This window comes from Puntigrus tetrazona, chromosome 8, assembly GCF_018831695.1.
Source record: "Puntigrus tetrazona isolate hp1 chromosome 8, ASM1883169v1, whole genome shotgun sequence".
Lineage (NCBI taxonomy): Eukaryota > Metazoa > Chordata > Actinopteri > Cypriniformes > Cyprinidae > Puntigrus > Puntigrus tetrazona.
Window position 1 is genome coordinate 17,700,605 of NC_056706.1, and position 11,952 is coordinate 17,712,556.

The window sequence follows — 11,952 nt, forward strand, 5'->3', positions numbered from 1 at the left end:
CCCTTAATCAGAAACACCTGCCTGTCATTCTGAAGACTTTGGATGGATTTTTCAGATGTGTTTGTTTAGAGTTGGAGCTGAACTCAGCTGAACCTTGAGGGCCAAAGCTGCCCACCCTGAGATCTTTTATAGGCCACTCAGGATCCTACGGTGCTATCAACTCTAAAAGCAGCAAGACGATCAAGGTCATTTTCAAACGGCATTATATTCAGCACAATGGCTAAATCTTTTTCTGTATCTTAGATTTCTTTCTTCGAAGCATGGAGAAGACGTGTTTCTGAGTGTTTTTCTATATTTAATACATTTTGGCTAAATATGTGCAGCAAAAGGCATTTAAAATAAATACTTTTAAAGTCAAAGGCATTTACCGCCACCTATATTTAATGCAATGATGGGAATAATGACGTCATAAATAAACAACGTTACTGTCACGTTTTTGGACTCTTTCGTTTTCGTTTTGTCTTGTGTCATGTGTGCTCTGTGTGCCCTACCTTCCCTTCCTGTTAATTGAATCATTGTCGTCAGCTGTTTCTTGTTAATTTAGTCAATTACCTTTTGTATTTAAGTCCTGTCTGTTTGCGTTCATGTTCATCCGATCGTCGAGGTTTATACGTGTGGTTTTTGTTCTGCCTGCCTTCCTGCATATTATTGTTTTGTCCATTTGAAGAGGATTAAAACTGTTTAAGTTCATTTATTTTCGTCGAGTGCTCCATCCCGCTAAACCACACCGTGACAGTTACTAACAGCGTTACAATAAAAACGTATTCTATTTAATGCCCATTTTATTCATTTAACATTTATTATTGGGGACATCCAAGTTATTTGACATTTAATATTTATGAGAAGTAACTATAACTAATCACTTTTTCAAGTAATGTACCCAACACTGATATAATGTATAAAGCAATGAAAGTAAAGTGCAAAGTTTATTAATTGGAAAAGGTTACATATAGCTTGCTCAGTTTTTGTTCTCTTGATGGTTCAGACATTCGGTTCCTGTTTCAGAAGCAAGCCCACTGCACTGTTAAAGATGTGAGCAGAGATAGCGCAGCAAGACTTCTGGTCACACAGCCACTTATGCAGGGTGCAGGCGGGATGACTTTGAGATCAGGAAGTGTCCCTTTATAAGAAGATGCGTTGTTCTAGAAATACAAATAGAAAGCGCGTCGGGTAAATGCGGCTGTGGTCAGAACAGAAGCAGATATTGTGGAGGCGTGGACACTTACGAGCGAGTTCACCACTGTGATGTACTGGTCGATACTCTTTAGTGTTTGCTGGTATTCGTTGATAGTCGTGTCGTCCCAAGTCCTTGTGAACATTATATTGAGCCAAGATCTGCAAAATGATCAAATGAAATGTTAGCGGGGGACATTTTAAAAGCTAAATGTATTAAAAACAAGGGGTTTCAATTGGGCTACGTGATATCTGCTGCTCCCATCGCAGATTGTAAAGACTTTGAATCAGGGAAGCTGCTACAGCCGCTCAGATTCATAGCTGGGTAGTAGAAGAGGAAGGCCAAACACATCTCATCTGTAGTTGAGAACCCCCCCTGCGGGCAGAAAAAGGAAGTTCTGCACATCAATAATCTTTCTTCTCTGTTTTAATGAGTAGATAAATAGAGTGATATATGAATTATGTATTTCGGTTCTGGTCAATTTTGAAGACGTTTTTGATTCAATGCCTGAAAAAAAAGTCTGGATGTACTAACCCATGTAAGCGTGTCTCGGTTTTCAGTGTTATAGGTGCACTCCACCAGCAATCTGTCACCCTGAAAGAGCAAAAAGTTTCTTTATTTCCCTTGTCAATAATTATATACTAAAATATGTGACCCAGCACCACAAAACCAGTCATAATGGTTGACCTTTTGAAACTGAGGTGTATACATAATCTGAAAGCTCAATATATAAGCTGTCCATAGATGTATTATTTGTTAGGTCAATATTTAGCTGAGATTTTGAGAATTTGAGAGTGCAAAAAAATTTTGTAAAAAGTTTGTAGCAAACCATGTTATAAATCGAGAATTAAGATTTGATATATTTACTGTTGGAAATAAAAAAAAATATATATCTTCCTAGAAAATGATCTTAATATCCTAATGATATTTGCAATACAATATATTTTTTTAAATGTTGATCCATACCATTTATCTTTGGCTACCGCTACAAATATACCTATGCAACCATGACTGTTTTGTGATAAAGGGTCACATATAGAATATTACATTATATAAATTTGTCATTTTGTATTGTGCATTGCATTTGTTTATGCTTGAAATCCCTGTAAACTTAACAGCACTCACCAACTTCACCGTCTTAGTTTTACCAAAGTTTGTCACTTCCTGATATTCAAAATCATAGTTTTCATCCGCGACTAGAAGATCGATCTGTTCTCCCCCTCTGCAGAGAATTAGAATTCACAAAAAAAAAAGAATTCATTGTAGTAATTTTATGAACCACAGAAGAAAGAAAAATACACTCTGGTTTTATTAAGTTCTTATTAAGTTAATAAGCTATACTATTTCTTTAAGTTAATAATTAGTCAAAAATGTCTACCTGAAGTGTCCGACTCGCACCTTCCTCCCGGCCAAGTGTGTGTGCAGCATCGCAGAGAACACCTGAAGATCATGTGTCGTCTCCAGAACCTGTAGACCACAGAACACAGCTGATCGTGCTGAGCCTGAACCTGAGAACGTGCGTAGATAAACATACTCTACATGCATACCTTTGGAATATTAGCCGTGTCACACATGCCGTACGTGAGGAAGGACTGGGCTTTGGGTGGGATGGCGTACCCGGGGGCCACCGCAAGTCCTGTCATCAGAACAGCTGCATCGTGCCGACGGAGTTCAGGTGTGTGGTGGAAGCGCAGACCTGAGTTATCAACTCGACCTGGGCAGAGACGAAAGAACTGTTTAATCATGTCAAAATCTGTGGTGTTTTACATTGCAAATGTTCGACGGACCTGCACTTTTATTGGGGTTGTTGTAATGCACTTCGAGCCTGTAGAACAAATCTCCAACATTTCCCCCAATTGGAAGTCCTGCCACCTCAGGAAATTCAAAAGCCTTGAAAAAATAATTAAAAAGCTAATCGGAAATTTGAAAGTTGCATATAAATACTATTTTAATAGGCCCAAAACCAAACTGATCTGATTCTTGATTTTAACAATGCGGCAGGTAATCACTTATGGTGTGTTTCCACTGCAATGTCAAATCTGAGCTGCAAGTGCAGCTGGTGCCACTGTTTTGGAGTCTCCGTAAATCATCCGTAAGAAATCATTACCCGCTGCAAAGGCCGAAGGCAGCGGTGTTGTGGCTCTGAAACTAATGTTTACACCCTGTTTGCATTTCATCTTCAGTGATTGGCTGTCGTCCGGCGTTTTTTGCTCGATATATATAAGTCAAAGAATGGCCAGCTTCTGAAAGAGCTGGACACGCCCCCATCCATCACCAGTTTCTCACATTAATTAACCATTGAATTATTATGAATTATTTAAACTCCAGTCAAAGGTAAGACTAACCCCTCCACCAACTCCCCACACAGCTATGACTTCCATGCACTCTCCATCCACTCCTGTATAACACTCCGCCTCTTGCGGCTCCGTCACAGTCGGAGGGCAGCTGTACAGCAGCAGATGATGCACAATGTCAAAGTTTTCGATCACTGGCTCAATCTGTAGATAATCAAAGTAGGTCACAGATGAAGATGGCTGACAGATCATTGGAATTATAATGTGTTCAGTTCATAAACTCACACGATAAATGTGTTGTTTGGAACCAAAAGTAGGGGCCTTCATGATTTTGCAGTGATAGTGGGTTTGCTTGGCTGGTACGGTGAACTGAAATAGTTGTAAATTTAAACCACATATAAAGTGAAATTACACCTATAGCACTTCAAAAAGGATTTCTTCCCATAACTGAAATAAACCATTACCATAAATCTATGAAGTTAGTAAAAATTTCAACAAATGTTCTTTAACAAGGAAACAATAAATTAACCATATTTTACAGTAAATACATTGAAAGTGATGCATCTTATAAAAGCATATTTTTATTTTAAATAAACGATCATCAAAAATCAACAACAGCAAAACCAAAACCCTGTTTTTAACTTTGACAATAAATGTTTCTTGAGCAATAAAGCGGCACATTGGATTGATTTCTGAACGATCATGTGACGCTTGAATAAGACTGGAATAATGGCTGCTGAAAATTCAATGCATTTTACAATTACATTTTAAAATGTGTTCAATTCCAAGTTTTAAATGTTGCACAAAAATTAGTTTTAAAACTCCTTCTTACATTGACCATAGTTATGTCAAAAAAGCTGCTGTTTGGAGGGTTGACGTGAGGCATGTACTTCAACAGGTTCAGCTCCTTTGTTCCTCTTTGGTTACTGTGGTACGTGATATCATCAGTCTGTCCGTACGCATAGATCAGCTTCATGGGGAGATCCTGATTATGTAATAAAAATCACTTTTACTTGATTATTGAAACAAAATGAGAAGCGGCACTGATATACTGATGGTAAATGGTAAAACTGTTAGCACTACTAAACAATGTGTTCATAATAAAGAGAATACATTAAAATGATCGGTCCGCCAGCATTGTTTTTAGTGTACATCTAACAATCAATGAACGGAGAGAGTTACATGCTGGCGTCGAATTAATTTCTGTTAAAACAAAGAAGCTGTTAAAAGAAAAATGGTTAAACAGCTCACAGTGATAGGTAGATCATCTTTATCACAGGAATCGATGGACCTCTGAAACCTCATGACTGATTTCCCATCAGACTCAGTCAGAGACAGGAGTTTGTAGTTTTGCTGCTGGTCAACCTTAGGCATTGAATTCCCGTCAGCATGATAGTCCTGAATACAGAAAAGAAAAATGTAGCATATAGGCATGCGTAGCAACAGGTGTTTTTATAGTTACGGTTGTAGATGCAGTTTCCAATCTGGGCTATCAGTTTAACACATTCGACTCTCAAAATCATTACATTATTTAAGAACTAAATCTATGTAGATTGGTCATTTCCAGACTTTTTTGCACTTATAAAATCACTTACTGTTTTAAATATCTCAGATTACGGTCACTGAAATTAAAAGACCACATATGATCCATAAAAAAAAAATTCAATATTAAATATAAAAAAATTCAATATTTCAGTATTTTATGAAGTCCACGTTTGCGACATTTACGAAAAAAAATTACATGTTGCACATTCATACTATCTAATACTATCCAGTTCATTAAAACTATCTCAAGGGTGAGTAAACGATGACAGAATTTTCATTTTTGGGTGAACTATATAACCAGTAGAGCTTTTATTTTGACAGAAGAACTCAGTGAAAGGCTTGCAAAAACATGTCTTTACAAATCTGTCGAAAAGCTGCTGCAAAAATAAGCCGTTTTCTGGCGTTTCCTAATATACTAAATAAGATTTTTAAAGAAAATAAGACTTTACTTCATTTAGTCTGACTTATTATAATATGTAAAGAATAAGGTGTTTAAATATATTTCTAGCTATCAAAAAGACTGCACAATTAGTTCACTGTCTACAGTTGTCAGTCCCAGTCTTTACCTTAAAGTAAATGCCATCGGGTCCAATTCCCCCAATGACAACATCGGCTCCAGTCATTCCTCCTTTGGGGCTGAAGCCAAAACCAACCCAGCCATTGGTGTTGACCGTGAGCTCGAACAAGATGGTGCCCTGGATTTCATCAAATCCCCACTTCAGACGCACCTTGTGCTCTGGGTCCAGGTGTTCGGAGAAAGGCAGAAGAGGGTCTTCCTGAGCCCAGGACCACTGGACTGAAAGCAAGAGAAGGACAAGACATGACGTGACCATGTTTCTTTTTTAAAATCTGAATGTGAAACTGCTCTGTAGTCACTTTATAGCAGCCCTCATTTAAAGCTGTCAGTAATCCCTCCTCACCCGAGTCTGTTCTCCTCCTCTGGTCTGGTGAACCAGGTTCTGCGTCTTACATTATTTCAGAAGTTACAGAATTTACAGAGAAATTACAAAAAGCTTTTAAAAATGCTTTTCACCTCGTCTTGAACAAGCATTGAAATATATTAAACAAATATTTATTTTAGAGGCTGTAATGAACACAGAATAGCGGAATTTACTACGAAAAGGATTATTTAATTATGTTACATAAGCCAAGTAAATAATTATATTTTGCCCTTTCAGTATCTTCACATCAAAGTAACAGAGGTCAGGACTGGAGTTAATGATTTGTGCCCATGGATCACAAAAAACAGTCATAAGGGTCAGTCTTTTAAAATTGAGTTTATACCGAAAGCTGAATAAATAAGCTTTCCATTAATGTATGGTTTGTTGGGATAGGACAGTGCTGCCATTCATTGATGTTGCAGTTTCTGGGAGATTATTGTTGTTGCGTCTCTCATCCTTTTCTTTTGGGGTTGTGAAGCAAGTCCTAGGGCCAATGTAAAAACAATTCTGTGTCACCTGCGTGCGTTCTTCCCTTGGGCCGGATGATGGTGAATGGCAGGCCAGACAAATTTCATTAAAATGAGTCCAAATTAGGTTCTTAGCAATACATATTACTGAGAAAAAATTAGGTTTCGATATATTTACTGTAGGAAACATATCAAAACCTAACCCATACAATGAATGGCTGTCTCTACAAATATACCTGGTTTTGTGGTCATTTATTACATTAAAACAAATATGCAAAGAAAAACGAATTAAAGTGTGTGTGTGTGTGTGTGTGTGTGTGTGTGTAAAGGGAGTGTCCTTGGTTTGCTGATGGCTATTGGTTGCGTGAGTGCCATTGGTCATAAAGTCACTGGTCATAAAGTGCACAACAAATATCTCAGTTTTCCACTATCATAGTTCATATCTATGATTTATCTAAGGGATAATATTTCTGTAAGGGATTATGTACATGGGTCAAAAACAAGACGTCACTATTTTAGTGTCATTTTAAACACTAGTCTCTTCCTTTCCAAGGAATGATTTATGTGATTACGAATACAGTAGAAACAGTAATTAAGTATTACAAATAAAAAACAGATTTCTGATTCATTTTTACAGAGCCCCATACATGACATGCAGGAAAAAAATAGTAGAATAAATAGTAATAAACATTTTAGGTGTATGTACTCTTTAATTGCAACGGAATGTTGTAGGTAACTACCATAATGAAATTCGTATATGTAACTTACGACACAGCATTCAAATAAATAGAAAAGATGTTATGTTAGTCCTGTGTTTCACCGTAGTTGTAAATAGAGATTTGAGCAGGTGACAGAATCGCTAATCTCTGATTGCTTGAACAGCTCCTGGTCACTGATTTCTAAGATGTTTATGTTTTGGATCATGTGTAAAACTGACATCTTAAAAATCAAAACCTCTTGGGTACTAATGGACTTTTTTAACGTGTTTATTTTGTAGTAAGAATAAGTAAAAAAGTGTAGTATAATAAATAAAGTCCCATCAAGGAAGAGTAACATTAAAACAGTTTTTTCTCATATGAGAATATTAAAGTTGATTAGTGTAAAATTTCGTGAAACGCTCTAGAAAATAAAAAAAAAACAAGCTATGGAGGCTGACGACTTGCCTGAGGTAAATAAAGTGCTATGTGACACTTTGTTTAAAAGCTGTTTTATTGACGTAAACCATTTTCCACTAGCATTAATGTGAATGTGCAGCAGTCTCTGAAAGAGACATTATAAATGCATAAACATTTTTGTTAAAAACAACAATAATTCTATGCTGAGGGAGGAAATGTTGCGAAATCCACAAAGGATTCCACAAACTCCACAAAGACATAAAATTACAGAGTGGCAGGTGATGTGTTGAAAAAAAATGGTGAAGTTAAAAATGATATTTGAAAATCATGTTTTCATATGTTTTCATATTCAACACTGGACATTGTTAATGGTCAGGAAACTTGCATGAAGCTTTTAGTTTGCATGTATTTTTTTTATTTGTACACAGACTTTGACTGTTTTGGGAAGGATCAATGAGCATCATTCAGAGGAGCAGTGGTGGCGGTTGTGCTTGTTGATCAACAAGTGCTTTAGTTCCGGATCATTCCTGTAGCGTTCAAGCAGCAACTTTTTCTCTCTTCGCTCCTTCTCTTTCCGTATTTTCTTCTCCTCCTTTGTTTTGGCCTTGTTTTCTGCCCAGGTTAACAGAAAAAGTGGTACTTTTCTTTTGCTCCGTGGCTCTTCCTGGACATGCACATTGTGCTTGGTCTCATTTTTGGGACCTTCAGGAGAGGTTACACAGAAGAGCTTCATCATGTGCTCGTCCAGCTCCTTCTTTTTCTGAGAGGCGTCGTTGTCGAAATGCCCTTTGATGTCCTCAGAGCCTCCCATTTCAACAGGCTCATCTGCCTCGTCCTCACATCCCTGGACCTCCGACGCTTCCCTCGACCACACTTTCTCCAGCTCCTCGCTGTCACTCTCCAGCCAAGCAATAATCTTTCTTGGTTTCATATCTGCCTCCAGCAGTCGGGGGCTTTCAGGCTTTAAGTCCCATGCCTGATAGGTCTTACCAGTGTACTCCACGTACTGTATCCTCATCCTCTATGTCGATGAGCGTGAGTTCTGGAGGCGGCTCAAACAGAGAAGAAGTGGACGGCTGAGGCTGCACCGGGCTGCTGGCTTTAGGTGAAGAAAGTTGCAGATCAACGCCTTCATCAGATCCCGGAGTGGGGCTTGGAGGAACCACCAGTTGTTTGGGAGGACTCACTCGAAGAGGAGAACATAGCACTTTCTCTGGATTTTGAGGATATGTGGCGGTTTGGTCACTGGCGGCAGGGGCCTGAAGCGAGCAGCCGGTAGAAGAAGGTCTTCAGAGACACTTGGAAGCACTGAAACTTCTTCTATTGGCGTCAAGAAGGAAGCTCTCATTGCAGGACTAACGAGAATTTGCTGAGGTTTGACCTCCACAAGACGTGGAGTAGGCTCAGCGGTGTTTCGTTCCTTCAGCTTTCTCTTCTTCTTTTTCTTTTCTCCGGCATCTCTATGCTCACTACTTTTCTCCATCAAATTGTCTAGATTCTGCATCTCTCTGAACTTGGCAGACTCTCTTGGCAGAATCTCTTCAAGACAAATTGTATCTCTTTCTTTGCCAGCCATGTCTTTAAGACTTCCTCCCTCGTTCATGCCTCTCTCCTTCTTCACCTTTCTCTTCACCTGTCTTTCCTTCTCTTTCCCTCCATGCTAAAAACACAAAGTTTCAAGTTTGTGAATAAAGATCATTGTATATTATGCAAGACAACACTATTTCACTCTTTCTATTTTCAGCATTTCACATTTAATTCAAAGTGTTAATGTTTGTGATTAAGAGTGAAATTAACTAGCAATTACTGAGTTTTATTTATTTTCTTCAACGCAAGCTGCTCAGGTAAGTTACTTGGCGGCATCTCCTCCCGAGTTTCTTGTTTTTGGTGACGTCGAAAGCCTCGCTCTTCGTCACCGATGCCTCTGGAAGTTTCTCTTGTGCCGCCTGTTCTTGCGCTAAATACTGCTGTGCCCTCAAAGGCGACTCTCTTCGGCGCAAGAAGCGAGCAAAACGCTCAAAAAGTTGTCTAAATGTACTGCTAAACAGTGCCATTGTGGACACTGAATGCTGCGATTGAAATCAGAATTTTTAATCTATATCTTCAGTAAGTCACGAAAGTAGCTCCTAACTCTAAACTCCTAACACACCAACAGAAGAAAATCAGTCAGACTAGCAGTTTAGAGCTGCTTCTCCATTATGATGTCATAACTGAGAGCGGAACTCTGAGAACTCGGAACTATTCGAGCAGCACCAGAGAGAAACAGTCAATACTATTAAGTATTAAGCACTACATTAAATACTGATTGCATTTGTGACGATTTCTAAGACTCTCGTCCTTCCACTGAAAATTAAAAAGAGAATAAAAACAAATGCCAAACAATTTACATTTTATTTTTTTATTTGTAAATGATGCTAGGCTATAGTTAAACCACTGTGACCACAGTGTGTACATTAACAATGAAAATGTTTTTTTTTTTATTTTTTGAAGTTTATTATTGTGAAGTTCTTATTGTTTCCATTATTTTAATTGTTATATTAAGGTGCATTCATTATATTAACTATATAAATAAATAGAAAAGACACGTATGTTAGTCCTGTCTTTCACCGTAGTTGTAAATAGAGATTTGAGGAGGTGACAGAATCGCTAATCGCTGATTGCTTGAACAGCTCCTGGTCACTGATTTCTAAGATGTTTATGTTTTGGATCATGTGTAAAACTGACATCTTAAAGACATCTGTCAGATGTGTGTACACAGCAGATGTTTTCCAGATCAAGCGATCTTTGACAGACATCTTGTGGACATACGTGTTATCTGGGCCTACACCAGACAGGCCCAAGTTTAGACAGCCCTGGACTAATGCGTATTATACTCTGAATGTATTTCTGGCAACTTAAGAACGGAGAGGAAGGTGGTCTTAACATCACAAACAAGATGAGTTTCAGTCAGAGCACGTTAAGGCTTTTACACAGCAGAAATAAACATGACGACAACCACAATAAACACGCGGTTTGTATGTGATTGTCTTGAGATTTGGATATTTTCATAACAATATGTGTACATTTAAAATGCTAATTTGTAGAGCCATACAAAAGGCTATAAATAGCATATATTTTAATAACAGTAAACGACCAAATTCCACATGTGATCAAAAGGTATTAAAAACACTTGATGTGCCGACTACTTTGAGACCTGTAGCTGACATCAGATTTGAAAAGAGCTCATTTTGTCCATAAAAGTGTAACATTTCTTAGTTTAAGCATTTATGTTATCTATGTTCTATTGTGAATAAAATGTTGGCTCATGTGATTTTAAAATTCTTTTAGTTTTTATTTTATTTAAACTGAAAAGAATGTCCTTGAAAAAACAAAACCTGGGTACTAATGGGCTTTTTCAAGAGGTGACCGCTTTTCTACCTTTCTTTTGTATTGAAAAATGTCAAGTTGTGATTTCTTACTATTTGTTGTTTAGTGTTGACCTAACGTGTTTATTTTTTAGTAAGAATAAGTAATATAGTGTAGTATAATAAATAAAGTCCCATGAAGGAAGAGTAACATCACAACAGTTTTTTCTCATTTGATCTTAATTATGATAACTAAGTTCATTAGTGTAAAATTTTGTGAAATGCCCCGCTCTAGAAAATAAAAATAACAAACCAAACACTACAACATTATTATAGGGTTTCATCCCGTTTACATTTGATCCCTTAATGTGAACATTGTTTGGAAATATTTGGAAAGTAATTCCTATCATGTATTCTGAAGAAATTGTTGGAGGAAAAAAAGAAAAGCTGATTAAAAGTGAGGATTCTAGAAACTAAATTCAATTGTAAAATAAAAAGTGCGTGTTATGGTTTGTCTGAAAGAAGGATGTTTGGATTATCTAGAATCACATAGTGTTTATTATTTATAGCAGTGTTATTATTCATGGACGTGCTACATTTATTAAAACTGACATTTAGAATGCTACGAAAGATTTCTATTTGAAATAAGTGCTGAATCTGAACTTACTATTCGTAAGAGAATCGTGAAAAATAAATTTTTCAAAAATATCACAATTTCTTCAAAAATATGAAGCAGCACAACTGTTTTCAACATTGATGATAATCCGAAATTTTTCTTGAGCAAACATGATTTCTGAAGGATCATTTGACCTTCAGTTCTGGAGTACTGATGCAGAAAATCGTTCAAACTGTATTACGTCCATAAGTCAAAAGAGTAGTTACCATCAATATTTGCAATGATAATACAGCACAAAATAATTTGCATTCATTTTTTGTTCAAATGTATTTAATAGTAGCAGTTAGTTATAAACTGACTGTAGGAGTTTACTTTATTTAAAGGTTTATATAGTTCATCTTTTTTGTTTTGCATCTGTCTTTTATTTTGGAGATGTGCCCCTCGGCAGGAGAATGG

General features: G+C 37.2%; 1 protein-coding gene across 1 annotated transcript; it reads right to left on the minus strand.

The window, feature by feature from the left end:
• Nucleotides 1–907: 907 nt before the first annotated feature.
• LOC122350049 (DBH-like monooxygenase protein 2 homolog) lies at nucleotides 908–5,887 on the minus strand. Its single transcript, XM_043246232.1, has 13 exons — nucleotides 5,580–5,887; nucleotides 4,720–4,866; nucleotides 4,301–4,453; nucleotides 3,754–3,837; nucleotides 3,520–3,672; nucleotides 2,962–3,064; nucleotides 2,722–2,888; nucleotides 2,553–2,641; nucleotides 2,300–2,396; nucleotides 1,709–1,768; nucleotides 1,419–1,549; nucleotides 1,227–1,335; nucleotides 908–1,142 (listed from the first exon to the last, which is right to left on the minus strand). Exons 1-13 carry the CDS (start codon nucleotides 5,844–5,846, stop codon nucleotides 1,002–1,004), a joined length of 1,701 nt encoding a protein of 566 aa, XP_043102167.1. The 5' UTR covers nucleotides 5,847–5,887; the 3' UTR covers nucleotides 908–1,001.
• Nucleotides 5,888–11,952: the final 6,065 nt, after the last annotated feature.

Coding starts and splice junctions, on each gene's coding strand:
- LOC122350049 (XM_043246232.1), bottom strand. CDS start 5,846: ATGGTCACGTCATGTCTTGTCCTTCTCTTGCTTTCAGTCCAGTGGTCC. Junction 2,889..2,961: donor CAACCCCAATAAAAGTGCAG/GTCCGTCGAACA, acceptor GTCTCTGCCCAG/GTCGAGTTGATAACTCAGGT. Junction 2,397..2,552: donor GTGCGAGTCGGACACTTCAG/GTAGACATTTTT, acceptor AATTCTCTGCAG/AGGGGGAGAACAGATCGATC.